This window comes from Tetrahymena thermophila (assembly GCF_000189635.1).
Source record: "Tetrahymena thermophila SB210 genomic scaffold scf_8253880, whole genome shotgun sequence".
NCBI lineage: Eukaryota > Ciliophora > Oligohymenophorea > Hymenostomatida > Tetrahymenidae > Tetrahymena > Tetrahymena thermophila.
The window spans coordinates 38,647-63,275 of NW_002475955.1; the positions used below are offsets into that span (position 1 = coordinate 38,647).

The following is a 24,629-nucleotide window of genomic DNA, read 5'->3' on the forward strand; positions in this document are numbered from 1 at the left end:
GTTATTGAAAAATTAAATTTTTAACAGCAAGATCAACAGTTGATGGCGTTTTAGGTATGGTTTTACCAGTTTTGATAATAAATTGAAATAGATATTTGCAGAGAAGTTAGAAGATAAATATACTTTTTGTAACTACTTTTCTAGATATTTATTTGAGTACATATATATTTGTCTATTCGAAAGCAAATCTATTTTCATATTTTAAACTTTTCAAATGCGCTGTCTAACATTTTCTAAAATTAATTTCAAAAATTGCCTAGTCTTTAATTGTTTTTATATATGATTATAAAAATTTTATAATAAGTGAAATCATATTCATCAGTGATAAAATAGACAAGTAAAATAAGTAAGTCATTAGCATCAAAATATCTAATTCAAGCATTAAATATTAAATACTACAAAATTGCTTTTTTAAAAAGTAACTATAATTTTTTTAATGTAATTTTAGTGGAATTATGGAATTATTTTGTTTAAATAAACTAAAGAGAAATAATGACAAACGTTTGATGTAGTTACAGCTTACTTTGATTTAAATATTTAATAAAAGCAACTAAAATTACAGCTTATTAATACTTTTGCTGGAAATATATTTTAAGGATAAATAATTATTTGTAAAATACTTTTATTTGAAGTAAACTAATAAAAATATATTTTATAGCAAGTAATAAATCATCGCTTTCCAATATAATTTGAAGATATGCAAAATCGATTGTGCTTATTAGATAAAACTGATAATTAATTATATCTAGAAATATATTCAAAGCGAGTATTGTTTTCTAGAGGTAGTTAGGTAAGTAATTAAAAATAGCCAGTTTTGTTAAAATAAAGTAAAAATAAATGATAGCAAACAATTTATATAGTAACAACCTATTAAATAATGAATAAAAGCAACAAAAATTACAGCTCATATTAGTATTTTTGCTAGAAATATTTTTCATGTATAAATAATAAAATTATATTTGATGTTAATTCATAAAAATATTTTATAGTAAGTAAATAAATCAACGCTTTCCAATATATTTGAAGATATTCATAATCAATTGGATAAAGTGATAATTAATTATATCTAGAACTATACTCAGAATGAGTATTGCTTTCTCGAAGTAGTTAGGCAATTAAAAATAGCCAGCTTATTCGCTACTTCTAATAATTTAATAAAAACATCTCCACATAAATTAATAGATTACATCAATTTAAATACTATCTAAAATTCTAAACAAAGTAAATGAGCTTAAATAAAAAAACTAATTACAAAAACTTTTAAATGTTCTTTTTGGTTAAATGATCAATTAAAAATTTTAGTTACAATCCAAAAGTAAGAATAAATTTTATGTGATCACTATGTTTTTATTAGTAATAAAAAATTAAGACTCTTGAAATTAATCTAAGTAATAGCTAATATTCACTCTAAAAAAGATCAATTTAATTTTCAAAAAGATTTTTCTCTAAATCATCTCTTATTATAAAATTTTTTAAAGCACTTTCTGCTTATTGAGAATTAATTTGTTTAAAAATTTAATGCTATTATTAAATAATATTTAAATGAGTAAAAAAAGAGTTGATTTACTTTATTTCTCATTTATTTAGTCGCTAATTTCATGATCTTAGGTTTTAAATAAAATTTAAAAATAAAATATCAATCAAGTTAATTATCTATTTAAATTTATTTAAGAGCTTCTCAATTAATAAGAATTTTTAAAGAAAGAAATTTATTTCATAATAAATAAATTAAATTAAATCATTATTCGTAATTAAATATCTACTTAATACAAATTATTAATTTATTTAATAAATAATCTTAAATAATAATTTATTTTTTCATGTTTTATTTTATATAATGATATTTTGCTTTAATACTTGATTAGCTATCTATTATACCTAATATATATATATTTTTAGCATTTTATAGGAAGAAAAAGAGAAGTAAAAAAAATAATAAAACTATAAGCGATGCTATTAAATCATAATATATTGTAGAATAATCTATAATAAAAATATTTTGTAAGGTAATCATATCTACAGAGAAAAACATAGAAACAAATAAAATTTTATTTACATTTAATCACTTTAAATTCAAATAATTTATTTACTTATTACTATTTATTTCCACCCTTACACAAATCCTTAGCTTTATAACATCAAAATAAACAAATAAATTAAATTTGATAAAATTCATTTTAGTTTTAACTCAATCAAAACCTTTTGATTTCATAATAGAATGCAAAATAAATTCTGCCTGCGAAATGATGAAAATTTTAATAATGAAAAATACTAAATTTTTTTTATAAAGCAATCGAATATCTTAATATATGTTGGATATCCTTACTTAATTTATCTTTAGTTGTTTGGAAAATTAAATAGGGATAACAAAAAGGTTGGAATTTACATCAAATTAAGAATTTGTAAAGCTATTTTTTTCTTAATTTATTAATTTTATTGAAAAATAATTATTAAATAACTCTAAAATAATTTATTTTTTAATTCAAAAAAATAGATGTAATAAATTAAATATATTAAAAAGAATAGATTCAAAATATTTAATGAGAGATAAATTTATTAATCTGAATTTTTAATTCTATTTTGACAACATATTTATGGATCAAATAAAATAAATAAAATATTTTAATTAAAGCTATTAAATTTGTTAAAAGTGTTACATTAAATAAAATTAAAAAAAGATTGATTTATTCTTTTATAATTTTCATGATTTACATGGTTTATTATATGTTGGTTGATATAATTTACATTAGCTTAATTGGAGAAAATATTTATGAACTAATTAGAGCAAAATTATTGAGTCTAATTTATTTAAGCTCGTTTTTAAGTATTCTTAATGGATTTGTTGGGATTAACCTAGCCTAAAAAAATTATTAATTTAATTCTTTGGTAAAAGTTGAATGTTATGTTATATGTTTGTTGTAAAGGAATTAACTTAATGATTAATTTAAAGGGTTTGAGTGGAAGTAAATACTTCAGATTTTTTTTTAATTTATATTTGATAAATCAAAAGAAATTTTCCGACAAGAGTGTTTTTAAAAAGTTAAGTGAATATAAAGGCATTTTTCAAATAAATAAAATACCTTAAAATAACTCATTCAACTAAGAAATAGTATAAAAAGATTTTAGTTTAATCATTCGCTGAAGAATTAAAAAATATTTTAGCTCAAAAGACTAAAATTTTAAATTTGCATAAACAAATCAAACACTATTACAAATAAGGATTAGGTTAAAAGATAGATTAAAATATGGGACAAACTGATGTATTTGAGTGGATTATATTTGGCGAAAGTGTTATTTCATTGATATTAAGTATCCTGGTCATATTTGCTTACTTTAAATTCAAAAAGATTAAGTCTTTTCCTTTTAAGCTAATAATGTTGCTTTGTGTAGCTGATTCATTTAATAGCCTTGCTTATTTTTTTGTTTTATTTCATGTTGAAGACAACTACAATCTTTGCTAAGTTTAAGGATTTTTTATTTAATATTCGAATGTATCTTCTTTCGTAGTTACTTCGGTAATCGCTTTAAATGTGCTCTTGACGATTGTTTATAATAGGTAGAACCCCGAAAAATATACTAAATATTATCTTTTTGTAAGTTTTGTAATTCCATTAATTATTGCAGTTATTCCAGCTATTGCAGGTAAATATAAAAATGAAGCTCCTTTCTATTGCTGGCTTGACTAAAAGGATTATTCTTATTACGTGGTGTTTGCTTTCGTTTTCTTTTATGGAGTGCTTTGGGTTAGTGTGCTATTTTTTATTTTCTGTCTTATTCGTGTATATAGATATATTAAATTTGTTGGATTAGAACGTCCTGCAGCTCAGTTCTATAAAAAGCTTCTCAATTTTCCTGTAATTATGATGATTTGCTGGCTTCCTTCTACGATAAATCGCATAATAGATTGGTTTAATGAAGACTATTCAACTCATTAATGGACTTATTTCATGCATATTTGCTTTGATATTTTGGCTAGTATTTTAAACGTATGCATATATGGATTTAATGAGCAAGTAAGGAGAGAATTCCGTAGATACTTTTTCAGTAGATAAGGAGTTGAAGATTATACTGATTTGGATGAATAAGATAATAGAAAAAAGCTATTAGAGCATCCTAAACTATAAAAGCTCAATATTGATAGCAGCAGACTGAGAAAAGATAATGAACTAGGATCTCCTAGCGATATAGCTTTCTTTATGAATGAAGACGATGATCAATTAGGATACAATAGAATAAATAGAGCGAATTAATAGTCTGATCAGTATTAAGAAATAAATTTCTCAGCAGCTGATGAATCTTGAAATAGTTTCTCTTATAAAAATACTAACAAAGCGTAGAAAAGCAAGCAATAAATCTATAATTAAAATTGAATAATAAAATAAATATAAAAATTAATAAGTAAATTCAAATAAAATTTAATTTATTTAAAACCATTTTAATAAAGATAAAAATGTAATAAAATATTAAATAAATAATTTAACAAAGAATATTTAATTTTTAAACAAATATTTAAATGTAAAAATAAATTAATTAATTAATTAAATAATCATTTTAAAGTTTATGATTTATTTTTGTTGTTTCTCGCAAAACTTTTTTAAAGAAAAAAATATTTTTATTTAATAAAATGCTTCAAAATCAATCAAATTTTTAGAATTAATTTATAGATAAATAAAATAAATGGTAATTAAGGTATGTGTCTATCTAATAAATTATTTATGGAGTATTTAGTGTTGGTAAATAAATTGAATATCTTTAAGGGATTCTAAAACTCTATTTATTTATTAATTAATTGACTAATCTTTTCTAATTTTTAAGAATATTTTGTTTGTTTGTTTGCTTGATTGATTGATTGATTTTATTAAATATCTTTTCAAAGCAGAAAAAAAGAAGAAATTTGTTTGGTTTTGTATGTTAATTTATTGAATTGTTAAGTGAAATAAGGCATTTAGAGTATAGTAATTGTTTAATACATAAAAGAAAACATATCTAAAAAAATTTATAAATTACTTATTTATAATTATTTCTTAATAGCTTATTCTTAAATAAATAACATCGAGCTTATAAATAAATAATTATTTTAGTTTAATAGTATAAATATTCAATGGCAAGAAGAAGAAAATCTAGAAGCAATAGGTATTCAGAATTGCTCACATTTATTTTAGAATTTAACACATTTTTAATATAAAATAGCGCATCTTCATCATCAAGTTCTTCCTCATCGTAATTAATCAAATATTTATTTTTGACACAACAAAAATTCAAAAAGTAGCATTTAAGCCTCAAAATAAAGCAATTCTTAATTAGGAAAAATTAATCAATTATAGAAATGATTTTTTTGATCACAACCATAATTGGTTCTTAGAGGATTTAATGATTGCTAGTTATTTCGATTTTAGAAAAATTAAATGGTTTAAAAAATTCAAAATTTTGAATTAAGATAAAATAATTTTAGCAAATGTTTAACAGAAATTAAATTAATTAATTAGATCAAGTAGTGGATTAACTTCATCAGGATCTTCATCGTCCTCAGATTCCTCTTAATCTTCTTCTTAAAGTAGAAGCAAAAGCAAAAAGAAAGAAGATAAGTCTAAAAAAAATGATAATAGCAAATAAACATCTAATTACTCAAAAAACAATAAAGCACAAAGCAGTACAAGCAACAACAACAACAATAATCGTTAATCAAAAAAGGATTCTAAATATAGCAAGTCCCGCTCTCGTAGCAGAAGTAATAGAAGAAATTCCCGTAGCAGACGCTCAAACTCAAGAGATAGAAGATCAAAAGACTATAGTTCCAATAATAATAGCAAGAAGTATCCTAGCAGCCGTTACAGTAATAACACGTCTTCTTATCAAGAAAGAAGACATTCATACAAAAAGGAAGAAAATAACAATAGGAAAAGAAGCACTTCAAAAGGTAGAAATACATATACTGACAAGGATAAGTCTAAGCGTGAAAAAAGTAAACATAGCGAAAGTGGCTCAAGTAGTTCTAGCAGTAGAAGTAGTAGCTCAGTTTCAAGCAAATCCCGTAGCGTTTCAAAGAAGTAAAAAACAGAAAAGAAAAAATCACCTTCAAAAAACAGAGATAAAAAAAATTCAAGCTCAAATAATGATAAAAAAGTGAGCTAATAATAGCCCGAAACCCGTAAAGAAAGTAAGCAAAATTAAAAAATCAAATGACAAACCTTAAAAAAATGAATTATTGATAATAAAGGTTAGATTCTTGAAGTACATTCAAGCAGATAAATGAATTTAGAGGGAGAAATTAAAATTACCAAAAAGAAAAGCAGCAGCAATGATAGAGAAAGAAAGGATTCATATAATTAAAAGTAATAACATAGTAATAGCTAAAAGGAATAAAAGCAAACAGAAAAAAAGAAATCTCCAGAAAAGGAAGAGAGTAAAAAAAGAAGAAGCTCTAGCAAAAAGAAAGAAGATAAGAATTCAAATAAAGATAATTAAAATAGGAGAAGCAGCAAAGATCGCAATGATTCTACTAAGGATAAAGATGTAAAAAATAATTAATCGTCTCGCTACCGCAGTCCTGATTCAAAAAGAAAACAAGAAAGAAGTTTATCGAAAAAGAGATCTAGATCTCGTGATCGTCGTGATAGCAGAAGAGATAATAATAGTTATCGTAATTAAGAAAACAAGAACTCTTATAGAAACAGATCTAGAGATAGATCTCCTGTTTCTAAGTCTTCCAAATATGAAGCAGATGAAAACAAAGATAAATACAACAAAAAACCTTTGAGTGAGAATTAGCCAAAAGAAGAAAAACAAACTGAAAAGAAAACTACAGAAGTAAAGACCGAGGAAGAAGAAGGAGTTGTCAAAAAAGGAAGAGGATTCTAATTTAATAGAGCTTCTGGACTTATGTATTAAATAACATTTTTTTACAAATACATTATAAAATAATATCTATGTATGTATGTAAAGGGGATGGAAGGAAGATGATGAAGAAGAAAATGACAAAAAACTAAGAAGGTATTCATAAATAAATTTATTTAAAAATTGAACTGCGAAATAAATGTGTATTAACAACATTTTTTTTAATTAAAAGGGATAGATCATTTAAGAATAGATTCAATCAGGTAAGATTTTTAAAACTTTTACAGAATTTATTTTGTTGAAGATGCTAACAAAATTTTAAATGATTGATTTGGTGAGGATTGGTAGATATTAATATTATTCATTAATAAATAAATAAATAATAGTTAGTTATTAAATTTATCAAATTAACCTTAATAAAATTATTCTATTTTATAATCTGAAATATCAGTACCAGGAACATTATACATTATCAACAACAAAAAATACTACTACTATTACCTACCTACCTCAAATAATCTTGATCAAATCTTGAAATTCTTGAGGATTGATTCAGAGCTAATAAATTAAATTTCTTTTTATTAAACAGAGAAGAGATAGAGACAGTTTCTAGGGAAGAGATAAAAGTAATTCTAATTCAATCAGGCTAAAAACAAATTATTTATTTATTTCTTTCTAATTACAAGGATACTAAAACAAGGAGAATAAAGAATGGAGACATGATAAATTCGAATCTGTAATTAGATCACCAAGTGACGGAGTAAAAATTTTTATCAAACATATTTTTCAGTTAATTTTAATTACCTTAATTTATATTAGAAAAAATTCAAAGAAAGAGATTCTCCCACATATGATTGATTGAAACTTGGGAAAAAAGTTCAATGCAAATATTTCCAATTTAAATAAGCTACATACATTAAGGCATTCCTTTAAATAATATTAATAATCTTCTTATTTAAAAATGGAGTAGTAATAAAATAAATATACATAATAAAAGCCTTATTTAAGTTATAAAATCAACTTTATATTAACTATTATGTATTTGTCTTTAAATAATCAAAACAAATTAACAAACTAACCAACATTTTAAAAATTTAATTTGTTTTTATTTAGTTGTTTATCTAGATTCTAGCTCTAAAAGTATATTTTTTGTTATTTATTTTATTTACAATTCAGACAATAAAAAAACAAGAAATTACTTAAGATTTTTTGTTTTTTTGTTTTTTTGTTTTTTTGTTTATTTATTTATTTAGTTATGTTTGCTAGTTTAAAAATTTTTAATTAAACTTTATTAATTTAATTTAAAAGAATAAAATTAAATAAATTATTTTATTTTTTATTGAGAAACTTATTTATTTATTTATCTATCTATATATTTATAAATGCACCGTACATCTGTGAGTTTATATTATGAAAACAGATGTTTTTTACAAAATTACTTACAAATATTTTTTTTACAAAAGTTTTTAATTTAAATATTTTAATTTCTTTTTTTCTTTAATTACATAAAATTTTATTAAAACATTTTTAAATATAGTAATTTTAAAATCTGTAAGAAATAGCTTTTTATTTTATTTGTTATTAACTATAAAAAAATATTATTTATTCTTTTATAAGATTAAAATCAACATTGATTGTTTTAATAATCCAAATTTTTTTCAAAAAGATTTTATATATTCACTTTGAAAATAGTTAAGTAAAATATTGTCGGTAAGGGCTTATTATACATAGAATAATCAACTTTTTACATATTAAACAATTTCTTGCAATTTTAAATTTAGATTTTTATATTCTTACTACTCTGCAATCCATATACCCCAGTTACCTTTTTCATTTTTGAGGTAGATCATTTATTGTTCATCGTTGAACCCAAAATTCATGTCTTTTGTAAAGTAAAATTTAATATCCTCTTCAAGCTTAGATTAATGCACTTAATTTAATTGGATAAGAGTGTACTTTCTTTTTTAATCATGGCTATATTCTTCTACCAAAAAGCTTGGCCCTTTTTATTTAGTATGCCAAACATCAGCAAACTCAAGCAGTTTAGTAATTTTACAGACTAATATGATTTATTTTAGCTTTGGTATTAATCTTTAAATGGCTTTGAAGTTTATTTAATCTATTTCTTACTATATCTATTCCTATGATAAAAAGAAATTAGGAACTTCGCTCTACATATTCATTTTTATTTGTTATTTGGACAATCTTTGTATAAGAAAAAATCTTAACGTAAATAAATACAAACTATTAAATTAAATTAAAATTAAATTTTCTTTCTTATTTTATGTTGCCAATATCAAAAAATTAAAAAAAAATAAATAGATCAGATCTTACAGATCTTATGTCAATCTTTTTAATATTTATTTCTTTCTTTCTTATTTTTGAGTTTACTATTTTTTATTTATTTATTTGGTTTTATTTTATTTATTTTCTCTTTGTGTTTGCTTAAGCAACATTTTCAAATTCTTAATTTCAAATTTTATCTGATATTTATTTTTTCTGTTTTAATTTATTTTCATTTATTTATTTGTATATTTATTTATATTTTTATTTTTTTCATATTATTTATTCTTTCTTTTTTGTTGTTCTTATGCTCTGTTTCCTAGATTTTATATTATATTGTAAATTAAAAATACATAAAATCTATTTTAACTTTAAAGAGCTAAAAAAAGAGGTTGTCTCGTGTTATAGGCTTCGAAGTTTTGGGTTACTTTCTTTAGCTAAGTTTCTAGTGATTTATAATTAATGGAGTGATTGGATTTAAAAACTTTGGGGCAAAGAAGGAAGGATGCGTATTTTTAATTAATTATGTCAAAAACGTTTTAAATCCACTAATTATAAACTAGAAGACGCCTAGCTTCGAATCTATGATCCAAAACACTACTTCCTATATCTGTGCTTATTTTTCTTTACTCATTTTTTTTTCTTATTTCATGCACTTGACAAGACAACCAAAAAAGATCTTTTTGATTTTCAATTTTTTTGAAATTAAAAATTTATAAAATTTTCAATATCTTTTATTTATTTCAAAGAAATTATTTGCTTTCTAATTAATTAAAAACTCAACATTTCAAAAAAATTTAATTAAAAATCAACTCCTTTTTAACAATCTAATAATAAATAAATTAATTAATTGATGGTTATAATAAAAATTAAAGTATGATAAGTTGTAAGTGTTTTATGTATATGAATCTAGTTTTAATTCAAAATTTATATGTTGATAAAATCATTTTATGTTTTACTTTTAGAATTAATTAATTTATTATTTCATTATTTATATTTATCTAATTAAGTAGAAAAAATAAACAAATATCTTACTTTCATTATAATACATATTAGATTTGAAAACAAAGCATTTGTAAAAAGTAAAAATATTTTTAGAATGATTAAAGCTGAAGATTTCGATATTTAAACATGGTAGATTAATTAAAATTTAATTATAAAATTCATCTAATTTTTCACAATACTTTATTTAGTATTATTGTTTGGAATTAGCACATTGATGGAGGATCTAAGGAGCTGACTAGTCTTAATAATAATTTTATTTGTAATGATTTTTAAGTTTTAACAAAATCAGATAAAATATGAAAAAAAATCTATTTAATATGCATAACATAGAAATTAAGTCTTTATAAAATGGATAGATTTCGTCAAATAAGTAGGAGTAGATAAATGAATTTATCTAAAAATGTAAAATTTTAGTTTTATGAACAAATAAAAATCATTCAATCATAAAAAAGGCGAAACGAGCTTGGCAAAATTAAATGAAATCTTATCAGACTTGAGTAATTAAAACTTCAACATATTAAAATATTCAAGTTAAATATAAATAGACAAAATTGTAATTATCAGTGGTGATACTTACTCTAAAGAAAAATAAAAACTATATGATGCTTAAGCTGACGATGAAGATGATTATAGTAAATTGAGCAAATTAGAAAAGTTTATGGAAATGTTAGAATCTGCCTATCAAGTTTGTGTAATGAAAAATAATTTATTTTTTGCATAGTGTAAAATAAATTCAATTTTATAAAAGTAATCCTGTGTGAAAAAGTTTACATATGACATAAACCCAACTGAGTTATAATTGATTCTCTCTAGATGGTAATAATAAATAATACAATATAAAAAGAAATTATATCTCAAATATATTTAACAGGTAATTAGGTTAAATTGAAAATGAATTATTTGCCGAAACATTTGACGCTGAAGATTTACAGCTTTGAGTATAAATTGATTATTTCATTAGTTGATTTTAAAAATTAAAATGAATGCAGATAGATATCTTAAACTTTAAAAGATTCAATTTTTGGAGTGTAAATTTAGAATGAAGACATTTAATAAAAAGGCTTTTATATATATATATTATTATTTTGTAATTGAGTTAGAATTTAGTTGTAAAATTTATATAATCAATCAATCGTACTTAACTAAAAAATATAGATTATTTATTCTTCTATGTTAAAAATCTCATAAAATGAGTCATGTGATAGTTAATACATTCCTTATAATCAATAGAATTTATATACTCTGTGTCCAAGTTAGTTATTCATTTATTTATTTACTTATTTACTTACTTACTTATTATTGTTGTTGTTGTTGTTGTTTTATTAACATTCGTGGCATTTAAGTTTTGATAATTAAAAGATATATGTAAATAAAGACTTCAATAGCCAATTAAAATATAATATTTTATATTAAAGTATAGAGATAGGTAGGTAGGTATTTATGATTTTATATTGTATGAAAGGGTGGAATTAATACTATCGCTTAGTATTATTTGATAGCTTGCTGAAAAAATTATGGGTTTGAGAGAAGGAAGATAGTAGGAGATTAGTTAAATATTTATTATTATTATTTATAGATTTATTAATGTTACATAGAGAGGAGTTAATTAATTAGACAATGCATCTTTTAATTCTCTATGTTATCAGTTCTGAATAATGAATTATTTATTGATTTGTTTATGTAAATATATTTGTTTGTTTTTTGTTTGCATGAACTTATTCATTTGTTTATTTTATTTTTACTTATTTAACTAACTTTTAACAGTTTTACTATATACTATAACTAACTCATTTCTTCTTTTAAAAATCTATCTTAGCTTTCATTTTAAAGGCTTCATAGATTCTTTATACTTAACATAAGGGCCGAATTCTGGCCTTTTATCATTCACCCTGTCTGCTTTTTATGCTGTTTTAAATTATTCTAAAGCTTTTTTTAAAATAGAAAGTAAAGTTTAATATTCATAACACTTCAAAATATTAAATTACTGTCTTTTATAGCACTTACTCCTGATGATAGGAGGCCTTTAGGTATTCTCTTATCTGGACATTAACCCTTAAGTTAAAGGATTGTTTCGCTTTCTTCTCTATGATAATTTTAAGAAATAAATAGATTTAGCTTAAATTAACATTATTCTTTGAATTAATATTACCTTAGTGTCTTTTAGAGTTTTACCATTTTAGAAACAAATTTTATTTTATTCCTTAATATTTAAGCTTCTATTTTAGATTAATAAAAAATTATTTTAATCTTTTAGTCAAATTAGAAGGAGTTATGAAGATAATTCTAAAATACACAAAATAAAAAAAAACAAATATAAATTAACAAAATAAATAAATTACTTTCTGAGAGCTTATTTTAAGAGTCAGTACCAATACTTGTTTGAGAGCCTAAAACATTACTACCAGTCACCTTTAAGATTTATTTATGGTCATTTTCATCGAGATCATCGTCATCAGAGAAATCTTCCCCACTTGGCTTAATTACATGATAAAGCATTTCAGAAATTTTTTCTGAGACAAATGGAATACTCCAAGTAAAAATATCCATGAAGTGTGGGAGCAAATAAGGATGTTATGTATAATTGTATTATTAAATATTTAAAGTGTTATTTTCAAACTTAATTACAGCACCTTTATTGTTATAAACATCGCAATAATTTGGAGCACTAAAAATTGTTATTACTACAGGAAATTCGCTTCCATTCCATCTATGCATCTTTTTGTTAATTTAAAAATTTTTTATGTTAATTTTAAATTTAATTAAATTATTGTCGTCAAGGTAAAAAGTAAGTTAACCTTTCATTCATTTTTTTATTTATCAATCAATTGTTTGTGAATATTTAAAAATTTGTCAATAAAGTTTAAGATATTTAAACGAATTTAAATATTTAAAATATTTTGATTAAATTTATGATGAATGCAAGCAAAGCTTCATTTTACTTAAACTTTTGAATAATTTATGTTATTTAAATCTAATTTATGTTTTTTATCTTAGAAAATCGTAAATTAATAAAATGTGTTTGTTTTTTAAATTTAATTAATTTATAATCAAGATAAAATGTTAACCATTCATTCATTTTTTTATTTATCAATCAATTGTGAATATTTAAAAAGTTTATTAATAAATTTTGAGATATTTAAACGAATTTAAATATTTTTATTAAATTTATGATGAATGCAAGCAAAACTATTAAACTACTTCATTTTACTTAAATTTTTGAATAATTTATTTTATTTAAATCTAATTTATGCTTTTTATCTTAGAAAATCATAAATTAATAAAATGTGTTTGTTTTTTAAATTTAATTAATTTGTTATCAAGGTAAAAGTAAACCTTTCTTTCATTTTTTTATTTATCAATCAATTGTGAATATTTAAAAAGTTTATTAATAAAATTTGAGATATTAAATAAAATTTAAATATTTAAAATATTTTGATTAAATTTATGATGAATGCAAGCAAAGCTATTAAACTACTTCGTTTTACTTAAACTTTTAAATAATTTTTGTTATTTAAATCTAATGTATGCTTGTTTTCTTAGAAAATTGTAAATTAACAAATTATGTTTGTTTTGCTGATTCAATATTTTTTTTGTTCATTCAATTCAGTAAGTAAGTTAAAATTTTTTGCTATATTAATTACTTTATATCCATCTATTTAGGCTTCATGTGCTCTTATCACTGAAATTAACTAGTTATCATCTAAAAATTTACGGACTGCATCATTACCATAAAAATATGAACATCCTCTAACATCATTTACTCTATAAGGGGTTTCGCATAAACCGTCATCATTATCAACTGGGTCACTCCAGAGCAAATCGCAGAAAATTCCTTATCTTGGAGGCTCTTTAAATCTATCTACTCTCTTAATATCATCAAGCTATTAATTTTATAATATAATTGTTGTTTGCACTGTGGTTTTTGCTTATCTTAATAATTGATTACTGCTTTAAGTTCAGGAGAAATTCCACCATGAAGGGCTAAGAATTTGCCGTTTATAATACACGATAAAGGCATTAAGTCAAAGGAATCCATTACAATTTCATATAATTCTTAATCAAATTTGTACTTACCTAAATTTATTAAAAGCAGTTTTATTTAATAAGGCTTCCTATATAAAATTAATGCTATTTTTATTACATTCATCTCTAAAGTTAAAGAAGGTAGTCATCTATCTGCATTCATGATTACCTCTTAAGAAATAAACGGTTTCTGGGAAATTTATCTATTAAATATTTAAATATAAATTTTTTGAAAAAGCGCTAATAAGTTAGAAAGAAAGAATAAAAAAAGTATCTAACAAATCAATATTGCATTTCGAAGTAAGATAAATAAACTATATACTTTTATTGAATAGAGTAGGATGAGGACTTCTATTGAGAATGATCCTCTATCAACAAAATCTCCTAAGAAGAGATATTTTGTATTTTCAGGACTTCCTCCAACTTCGAGAATTTTAAGAAGATCATAAAATTGCCTTAAATATACAAAAAAATAATAATTAAAATAATTTTCTTGCGATATTTCTTTGAATATAAATTGAAGCTATTTGCTAATAATTAATTATTTTTAGACTTTTTTATAGAAGCAATTTTACAATTAATCTTTTGCTATTCATTTCAGATGCTTTTAAGTTGTTGTAAAAAGGGATATTTTAAACATTTATTGATAAATTTAAGTCTAATCTTATTTATATTATTAAATAGAATGGCTTACCCATGAATATCTCCAACGACTGTAAGGGGATCTTGCAAGACAATCAAGTTTGGTTCATTTTCTAATTTATAAATGAAAGTAAGAAAAACATTACAACGTTAATATGACATTTCATTAAGTGAGTGAGTGATTGTTAGTAAAATAGAAATGGAGAAAAAACTCCTTTCAGTATACAAATCGTCACAACAAAGCAATTATATTAAAAAGAAATTCATACTTAATATTCTGTTGCAGTCATCAATTAACTTTATAAGATTTTCTTTACTTACTCTTCCTTCTTTCTACAAATGATCTCGAATCAGTTTCCAATCGGGCTTCCCATCTAAATTTTTAAAATGTTTAAATTTAGAAATATGGAAAAACAAAAAGTAAAATGTAAAAATTTGAGATTGAAATGTGGCTTAAAATCATATCTCAAAGACAATTTTTAATAAATTAGCGATGATTTCTGAAAACTTTATTTGATTTTCCTTTTTTAATGTTGAGAAATCAGATTCTAACTAATTAAAAATTGTTGGTAAAAGCGATTTAAAACCTAAGAATGAATTAATTCTACTTTTTCCCCACATCAACTCCTTGGAAAGAGGTCTATGAGGAGGAGGTTTAACATTCTTGACTTTACGATCGTTCTATGGGTCATTTAATAATTCCATTGCTTGAATACTTGATTTGTTTGATACTATAAATTAAATTAATTAATTAATAATTTTGAGCTTTATTATTTTTTTATTTATTTTTTATCTTTACTATTAAAGCTTTTACAAAATTAATAGCTGTGGCGCATGATAAATCATTCTGCATATATATGTATATACATATATGTGTTTATTTTACTTATTTATTTATTCGTAAAATTCCTTATTCGCTACATTCATTCATTCACTAAACAAGTTTAAATCAATTTTATTTTTAAATAACTATTTCTCCTTAAATATATATTTTTAATTAAAATAACATATTTTATCAATTCTTTTCATAATTCAAGTTTTTTTTTACCTTTCGCTTTCACTAACTATTTATTTTCAATTAATTGATCGTTTGATTTATTTTATAAATTGAGCAGTAGCTAATTAATTAATTAAGCATGTATATTTATTTATATTTAATTTTCACTGATAACATTACTTCAGATAATTTTTAACTTTTCATTAAGTGTTTAAGCATTCTTTATAATATTTGACCTTTTATTACCAGCAAATTATCAAAGCAAAATTTATGAGTTATTTGTACATAAAATCCTTAAAAAATAAAGCAAATATGAAATATTTCATAATAATATCACAGTTGCTATTAAATTTTTAATAAATCAACACAACAGTAAATAAAATCATCTATAAACATGTTACAATTATTTGAGAAATATAAATAAAAAGCTTTGCCAATGTGGTTACTGAAAACAATTTCCTAATTATAAATGTTGGAAGAACTTTTTCAAGTTGACAATATTTTCAAAAACGCAATATTAGAATCTTCTAATTAATTATTTCAATTTTATTAAATTTATCTTCGCATAATTTAAATAAATATTTATTTATTTTACAATAGATAAAGAAATAACGAATGATTTAAATTTAGCTAAATTTAAATTTCTTTAATCAAAGTTAGAAGTTCTTGCTATTATTAAAGGGTCATCTTAAATAGAACTAAAAAAAAATAAAGAAGGTTTCTTATTATTTTCTAAAGTTTCTCAGAGGATTAAATTCATTTTTATTTATTTGTTTTTTAAATTAAAAGGATTGAATTTATTTTTATTATTTATTTGTTTAATAAAAAGGTTTCAATTAATTTATTTGTTTGGCAAAAAAGTTTAAATTAAAATCGGAATACAAAAAATAATAAAATTAAGATTTTATAATTAAAAGTTTTAGTTTAATTATGAATTTAAAAATTTCATTTTATTTTTTACAAATTACTTGTTAAGAACAACAGACATAAATTATTTTACCAAATTAAAATGAAATTAAAAAGAATAGGTAATGTCAGAATAAAATTTAAGTTAAAATTACACCTTTATGACTAAGTATATAAGTGTATTTCATATTGTATGCAGATAGATAACTTAAACTTAAAATAAAAATATTGTTTAATAAATTTAGAAAAGCAACAGCTAAAAGCGAAAAGTTAAATTTCAGTTCAACTATATTATAAAGAGTGTGAAATTTATTTACTTTAAAGTTAAAAAGGAGATATGAGGCTAAGAAAAGATGTAAATTAAATATAATTGAGAATCAAAGATATTCAAATATTTTATTATTCATATTGAATGTCAGTCTTTGTTATTTAAAATTAGAGTTGTGCATAATAAAAATCTGAAGTGGTTAGTATTTAATTGGGATGAATAGATAGATTGTGTTATAAAAATAAATACTTGCCTTATATGTAGTAATATTATGTTATTATCTCAAGGGAAAACAAAGCATAATACTATTATTTTCTAACCTTAAAAACTAATTAGCAAAAGAGCAAGCAACAAAATAGCTTTAGAAAATATATACTATTATACTATACATTAATTAATTAAAACAAAACAAACGCGAACTTTATCAAACTCAACTTTCCATTTATTTTTGCGGTTGTTGCTTCCAAACAGCTTAACGCTTATAAAATATTTTTGGACATATTGTTCCTATTAAGTAGGTAGCATAGATAGATTTTTATAGGAATAGATTCAAGCAGGTTTACAGATTTTAAAAACAAATTTGATCTTAAAATAGGATACAAAGTTTGATAAAATATATTAATTAGCTAAAACACTATTGGTATTTAGGCTGTTCACAAACAATTATATTTGCTAATAAATAGGTTTTATTTAAGTATTTATTTAGTTCTTTTGCTTATTTAGTTTATTGTCTGAATGAGCTTTTAAATTCAGAGGATTACTGAGAAAAAGAAAACTCAATTCTCTAATGAAGATGGCAGTTCTCCACTATCTTAAATTGAAGATTAAGAAATCGATCAATAAGGATTGATTTTTGGTGATATTGTTAAAAATTATGAAAGAAATAAAAAAAAGAAGCCTACAATTTCATCGTTGCTGAAGTCAAGTCCGAAAAAGGTTAATCCTCCTGATATCATCAAACTTTCATTAGATAAGAAGAAATGCAGCTAATTGTTTGAAGAGGATAAACTTTTTGAATTCAGCTAAAGATCATTAAACCCAACTCAGTATAGAAATTACAAGAAAAAACAGTAGTAGAACGGATCTCCTACACCGACTCCAAAAAAGCATAGTAACAAAGTAATGCCTGAGCCCATAAAGGTTCAAAATGGCAATAACAATAACGAAATGTCTGCTTCAGTCTAACCTTAGTAAAGGAATTCCAATCCTTAGGTGTTATCACCTTATGTGATCGCATCTATCATAAAGCTATAGCAGCAGTAAGAAACTCGTGTATCGTAATTGGATAAGTTGGGATTAGATTAAGTATTATTTTAATTTATTACAAAATTTATTTAACAAACATTGATAATTGATATTCATCCATCAATCCATCCATTTATCTAAATTAAATTATGAGTTTTTAAAGTATAAAAAAATGAATTTTCCTTTCTCATTTCAATTTTCAGCTACAAAAAAAAAACTATTTAGTTATTAACCACTCTTTTATATTTGTAAATACAGTTTCTCAGCTAAGCTATGCTAAATCAACATATAAATAGTTCTATAAAAAGAGATCTTAAGATAGCTCTAGAACGTAAGTTGATACACCCTCACCACTACCGATAAGTATTTAATTATTTATTTATAAAATTACATTATTTAAAATTAATTTGGACAAATTAAAATAAAATACCAAAAAATAGTTATTTCTAGTAGGGACAAATGCATAAGTAATAATGCTGCAAAATAAAGGATATTATCAAGCCTTGCTCAAATAAAAAAGTCATTATCCTCTAAAATACTTTGATAAAATAAAGCTCGTAAATTTAAAAATAATTTGAAGAACTGATTTCATTTAATAAAATTATATAAAGGATGTTTGTAGAAGCTTTGGAAGTTTGCAAAGTGATCAAAAAGCTATTTATGAGAAATCTCTTGATAATATACTTTGTGCTATTGCAATTAGGAACCCATACATACACTATTGTTAAGGAATGAATTATATTGGAGTTTTTATTTTAAAATATATAACAGATGGTAATGAGGAAGAAGCTTTTTGGATATTTATTCAATTACTTGAGTCTTTTTTGTCGTTGGAAATGTACAACAACGAAGAATTTTTTGTTTATTACTTTAATATGCTTGAAGAATATCTTAAAATAGAGTTCTCAGATCTTTATGAAAAACTGAAGAAAAATCACGTTCAAAAGTTATCCTTCCCATTCAGTGAATTATTCACTCTCTTCACTAATTAGATAAAACCTTAAGTAATTTATTTATTTATTTATTCATTCATTCATTTATGGCTAAAATTAAACAATTCTATCTTAAACAGATAACCATCTAAATATGGATAAATTTAATTCTACAAGGGTAAAGAGCACTCTTTAAGAGCGTTATAACATTTTTAAATATATTTAAGACATAGCTGATTCAGGCAGATGACTCAGGTAAATTACATATTTAGTTTAATTAAAATAATGAAAGTAATTATAAATTTTAATTAGGTAGCATTCACTAAATTATCGATTAAATAAAATAATATGACAATGAAATAGAATTTTAAAACGAATACGATAAGTGTTACATAAATAAAAGAGCTTTTATGATAGCATTAAACACATATAGTGAAGTTTAAAGACTAGAAATTAATGGGAATAAAAAAAGTTAACTAGGTTTTAGCTAAATTAATGAATAATGCGATTTAAAGTCTCCAATTTGTATTCATGTTTAATAAACAATTAAGAATTTAAAAAGAAGCTTTTCTTATTTTATTTATAAAACTGCTAATAATATTCAAGTCACTGATTCAGATTATTTTAGTGCTGCTAAATCATAGGCTGATTTTAATTATCATCACAATTAAGTAAGACGGAATCAATTGATTTTATAAAATTAAGGTTAATAAGATTAACAAATGTAATAATAAATGGCTTAATAATAAGCTGTTAAATACATATAAGGGTAAGCAGATTTTGAATAATAAATAATCATAGATGATTTAGATGATTTACTTGTAGGAAGATACTATCATATGTGCTAAGTTATTGATTATAGATAAAATAGTAGCATTTTAAGACCATCTCTATCACCTAAAAATAAAGAAAAATCTTAATTTAGGTCTCCATAGTTTTTATCATTAAAAAAAGTAAATTTAATTGAAAGTGAAAGCTAAATCAATCTTCAATAAGAATCATCTTTAGATGTAGGTACAGATCCTTTTCCTGTATTTTAATAAACTTCATCTATAATTATTAATCCTCATAGAGAAAAAAGTAAAACACATTCAAGTGTATCCAATGGTGAACCCAATCAGTAATAACAGAGGAAGAAAGAATTCACTTTATATCATTAAAATTACATAAGTTATCATTAAAATGAGGATGAACTAGATGGTAATGAAGAAGAAGAGGAGGATAAAGATGGAGATTTTACTTATATGTTTAGCAAGAATTAGTAGTAAAAAGACTAAAGTCCCAAGAGAAGAAAAAGTATAACGCTACATGATGAAGGGTAAATTAAATAATCTTAGGTAGTTGAGCAAATCGATTAAAACATAAATGAATAGTTTAATTAGTATGAAACTGGGATAATATAATAAAACCAAGAATAAGATTAGCCTGACAATTCACCTTTATAAGTTAGAGAGAGAAGTACTTTTATACTGCTAAAAAAAGATAAAAACGATAAATTTACTATTTAACTTCCTGCCTATACTTAAAATTGCATCAAAGTTGTAAATAATGGAGTCGAATAAAAAATTTTGAAATACTGAAGAAAAAAAAGAGAACAAATTAATAAAATAATATCAGATAAATCAAATAATCTTAATTTTAAATAAATAACAAATAAACGAATTAATTCAATAAATAAATAAATCATTCAAAAAACCAATTTTCTAAGTTTTGTTTATAATAAATTACTATATTAAGCCTAATTAAAATATGTATTTATATGATATCACATGTACTTTATATGTAAATATATTTAATTATTATGTATTTTATTTTTCTTTCCTTATCTAAAAAGAATATACTAAAAGTTTAGATAAAGATTTGAAGTTTCAGTATGTATATTTAAATGTATTAATAAGTCTGTCCTAAATAAAAACTTATGAATTTAATTTTATTGAATTTGTAAGAAATTTTATTTATTCTAATAAAATTATTTATTACTTGTTAAACATAAAAAATATCATTCTGAAATATTTAAAAACATAAATAAATTATAAAAATTCATAATTCTTTCAGCTTTTAAATTTAAATAAAGCTTTAAGTCGATAATTAAAAAGATAAATTAATTTTTTAATGGTAAATCAATTTATTAAAAGATCAAATTTTGAATACATAGAAATTTTTTATTTTGAAGAAAACTCAGCTAAAATAAACTTACAAAAAATAAAATATTTTAATTTAGTACCTACTAATTAAAAAAAGTGTTTTAAAAAAAAATTTAACTTATTATAATTAATTATTAGAATATCGATTGTAAATTAATTTAGATAGTGCTTAACTAACCCAATAAGTAATCATAAACAAAGAAAATATTTATACTCTCTAATATTAAAAAGGTTTTATTAACGATTCTCACACTAATTACTATTAAAATAATTATCATGATGAAAAATGAAATATTTATAGCCCTTTTAAAATAATAAATAAAAATTGAGTAGCTATCGATGATTTTAGAATATTAGAATAAAAAATAGATGATTTTAGAATATTAGAATAAAAAATAGATGATTTTAGAATATTAGAATAAAAAAGTTGATTTTAGAATATTAGAATAAAAAAGTTGATTTTAGAATATAATATTATTTTAGAATATTATTTAATTTAGAATATCATATTATTTTAGAATATTATTTAATTTAGAATATCATATTATTTTAGAATATTATTTAATTTAGAATATGAAAATAAAAAAGTATACTTTTACTATTGTCTATTTTAATTTATTCAAATTATTTTTTATTCTATAAGTAAGTTTATGTACTAAAAACATAAAAATTAGATTACTTAAAGAGGGGAATAAGACAGCATTTTTTATTGACATTCAATTTTCTGCCACTATTGATTAAAAATCGTTTAATTAAGAGAAGAGAAAACAAAAGTTTGAGATAACTTATAAGTACTGTTTAAATTTTATGCTGAACTAAAATATTAATATTTTATTTATTTAATTAGATTTTTTAAAGTAAATTTTTTTTTTTCAATTTAGAATGGAATTATTTTTTTTTACAACAGTTCTAAGGTAAAACTTAGAAAATAATAACAGGGGTCCAGAATACGTTATTATTAAAAAAGATATTTAAAATTAATAAAAAAACCTATGTACTTTGCATTCTGATGGAGTTTTTGCTACCTTATAAATTGGAGATGGAAATTAGGCTCAGTAATTAGAAAACTCAGGGTTCCTTAAGTTCTTAGATGAAAACTCAGAATGTAAGATTAAACTAATTATGGCTATTGGCTCAACTGGAGTCGGTAAGTCTTTGATTATGAACTTTTTAATATAAGAATACTAAAATAAACAAGTTTGTACAGAGATATTTCCTATAGGAACATCAACTGATAGCTAAACAATAGGAATTAAATACTATTTCTTTAAAATTTAAAAAGAGTAAAAATTTGAAAAAGATGAAATTGTTGTCTTTTTTGATTGTGAAGGTTTTGATTATTCAAATGATAACATTTATCACCAGAATATGAGAAAGATGATTTGCTTAATCTCAAAATTATCTACTTGTCTGTTGTATGTACATAAAACCATTAGATTAGAAAAAGGATTTGAAAATATTTTAAAATTAATAAATATCGGTGAAGAAAATTATACTCATAGTAATTTTGTTGAAATACTTAATAATTGGAATGGTTAAGACGTTGAAGATATAAAAAATAAATATTAATTTATACAGAAAGTTTATAGATTAGAATAATTTAAGTATAATTAAAATAGAATAATAAAAGATAATGAGTTTAGAGAATTTTAATAAAAGATAAAAAATCTCAGCTATTATTGTAAACTAGCTAAGTATACTACAACTTAAAAAACTTGCCAAAGCTTTAAAAGAAGTTAAACTTGCAAGAGCTTCAAAGAAATTTTAATAAGTTGCTTTTAAATAATTGAAGCGTAAATGAACACTTGTAGCATAGAAATATTCATTGAGCTAATTGACAAGTAATTATAACTCAAATAAGAATATTCTGAAATAATGAAATTTATAAAATAAGATTTTTTAAGCGATTATTAAAATCGCTTTAAAAAGATTAATGACCGTGTTGGTAAAAGCTACATTTCTTAAACTATTTATGAGCTATTCAATATTTCTTTTCAAAGCTATTAATAGGGGTATGCTTAACAAAAATTTGAATATTATTATTAAAAGTGGTATAAAAGTTTTGAGGAGGCATTTAAAGAGATGCTTTAAAGAGGAACAAAACTAAATGATGAACAGTAAAATAAAATTATAAATTAATACCTCACATTAGATTCTATTAAACCTGATGAAATTCGATAATATGAAAAATATGTAGATAAAATTAAATTAGAAGGTGAAGTGGTTAGAAGCAAATTATTATTTTCTATATTATTTTTGGGTTCATCTGCAGGAGCATTAATGACGGCTGATTCTATGGTGGCTGCTGGAATAATTATGATGATAGGAGTTGGAACTTTAGCTTTAGTACTAAGTCTATTTACTCTTAGTGGTATTGTTGGATTTGGAATTTTTTCTTATTTTAATCATAAAAATAAAATATGTTCTCATTCTCAAACTTTGACAGAATTATTATATAAGTCAATAACAAATGATGAAATTGTTAAGAATTAAATTTAATAGAATTTCATTAAAATGTAATAACTTTTAAGAAAATAGATTTAAGGATTTGAGAAATATACATAGGAATTAGAAGCAAATGATAAAGATATTATTTGTTTTTTAATGTTTATAAATTTAATTTCGAAGCCCTTTGATGAAAATCAACTCAAAGATTTACAAAGTTACCAAAGTAGTAGTTCTTACTTAAAAGACTAACAAATTCTTTAAATAGCTTTCAAACAAGCTAAGCAGCTGAATCAAAACTAGCCTATTGACCTTTAAAGAATTTATTCCTCAAAAAAAATAAATATTGAAGACAAAGACATAGGAATATGCATGGGATTAAATTGCATTGAATTAAAAAACGAACTAAGGGAAAAATACAAAAATTAATTTAGTGATATGCAAAATGATGAGCTTTATAAAGCTTTATTTGTGTTAAAAAATAGAAATTAAAATTTGCTCGTAAGCTTTGTTATTCACACATATTTTGAAGAGTACATCTAGTCTTATGAATTTGCAAAACTAGTCATGGAAAAAGATTTAATACAAAAAGCTTTAAATCTTTAGAGCAAAATATTTTAATGATTTTATTATATTTTTTTGTAAGAATATGTTTTCTATTTTTGTAATTTCCATCATTTATATTGGATTCAATATTTTGTTATTAAATGCAAATTAACAATTTAAAGCAAATCTTAATTAATTAGAAATGAATTATTTTTTTAATTAAACAGCGTTTTATCAAAAATAATATAATTTTAATTCAGCATAACTTAATAAAGAAATTTTAGTCAATTTTAATGTTAATATTAAAAGATATGTTTAAACTCTCAAAATTAAGCAGGTTAGTTTGTTAGTTATTAAAA

At 22.1% G+C, this 24,629-nt stretch overlaps 7 protein-coding genes across 7 annotated transcripts; 5 read left to right on the forward strand and 2 right to left on the reverse strand. All coding sequences in view use genetic code 6, as the record gives it.

Moving 5' to 3' along the window:
- Positions 1-3,245: 3,245 nt before the first annotated feature.
- On the forward strand, positions 3,246-4,301 carry TTHERM_01055530 (7 transmembrane receptor (secretin family) protein; the record flags this gene model as incomplete). The annotated part of the gene is made up of 1 exon (XM_001027519.3): positions 3,246-4,301. The coding sequence occupies one exon, from the start codon at positions 3,246-3,248 to the stop codon at positions 4,299-4,301; it is 1,056 nt and encodes a 351-aa protein (XP_001027519.1).
- Positions 4,302-4,933: 632 nt separating this feature from the next.
- Positions 4,934-7,692, forward strand: TTHERM_01055540 (hypothetical protein; the record flags this gene model as incomplete). Its single annotated transcript, XM_001027520.4, has 9 exons — positions 4,934-5,133; positions 5,191-5,220; positions 5,487-6,157; positions 6,218-6,881; positions 6,943-6,990; positions 7,067-7,097; positions 7,424-7,460; positions 7,521-7,594; positions 7,654-7,692. Exons 1-9 carry the CDS (start codon positions 5,102-5,104, stop codon positions 7,690-7,692), a joined length of 1,626 nt encoding a protein of 541 aa, XP_001027520.3. The 5' UTR covers positions 4,934-5,101.
- Positions 7,693-8,570: 878 nt separating this feature from the next.
- TTHERM_01055550 (transmembrane protein, putative) lies at positions 8,571-9,818 on the reverse strand (the record flags this gene model as incomplete). Its single annotated transcript, XM_001027521.3, has 1 exon — positions 8,571-9,818. Exon 1 carries the CDS (start codon positions 9,351-9,353, stop codon positions 8,571-8,573), a length of 783 nt encoding a protein of 260 aa, XP_001027521.2. The 5' UTR covers positions 9,354-9,818.
- A 260-nt stretch (positions 9,819-10,078) lies between these two features.
- On the forward strand, positions 10,079-11,060 carry TTHERM_01055560 (hypothetical protein; the record flags this gene model as incomplete). The annotated part of the gene is made up of 7 exons (XM_001027522.4): positions 10,079-10,251; positions 10,311-10,381; positions 10,453-10,524; positions 10,575-10,619; positions 10,668-10,813; positions 10,871-10,938; positions 10,994-11,060. Exons 1-7 carry the CDS (start codon positions 10,217-10,219, stop codon positions 11,058-11,060), a joined length of 504 nt encoding a protein of 167 aa, XP_001027522.3. The 5' UTR covers positions 10,079-10,216.
- An 881-nt stretch (positions 11,061-11,941) lies between these two features.
- On the reverse strand, positions 11,942-15,492 carry TTHERM_01055570 (serine/threonine-protein phosphatase PP1; the record flags this gene model as incomplete). The annotated part of the gene is made up of 11 exons (XM_001027523.2): positions 11,942-12,048; positions 12,108-12,205; positions 12,272-12,338; positions 12,462-12,837; positions 13,764-14,003; positions 14,069-14,196; positions 14,264-14,348; positions 14,468-14,600; positions 14,840-14,900; positions 15,057-15,161; positions 15,396-15,492. 11 exons carry the CDS (start codon positions 15,490-15,492, stop codon positions 11,942-11,944), a joined length of 1,497 nt encoding a protein of 498 aa, XP_001027523.2.
- A 2,201-nt stretch (positions 15,493-17,693) lies between these two features.
- On the forward strand, positions 17,694-20,715 carry TTHERM_01055580 (rab-GTPase-TBC domain protein; the record flags this gene model as incomplete). Its single annotated transcript, XM_001027524.2, has 6 exons — positions 17,694-18,263; positions 18,462-18,566; positions 18,644-18,760; positions 18,815-19,207; positions 19,276-19,390; positions 19,448-20,715. 6 exons carry the CDS (start codon positions 17,694-17,696, stop codon positions 20,713-20,715), a joined length of 2,568 nt encoding a protein of 855 aa, XP_001027524.2.
- Positions 20,716-22,161: 1,446 nt separating this feature from the next.
- TTHERM_001055589 (kelch motif protein) lies at positions 22,162-24,348 on the forward strand (the record flags this gene model as incomplete). The annotated part of the gene is made up of 1 exon (XM_012800961.1): positions 22,162-24,348. The coding sequence occupies one exon, from the start codon at positions 22,162-22,164 to the stop codon at positions 24,346-24,348; it is 2,187 nt and encodes a 728-aa protein (XP_012656415.1).
- Between the last annotated feature and the right edge of the window lie 281 nt (positions 24,349-24,629).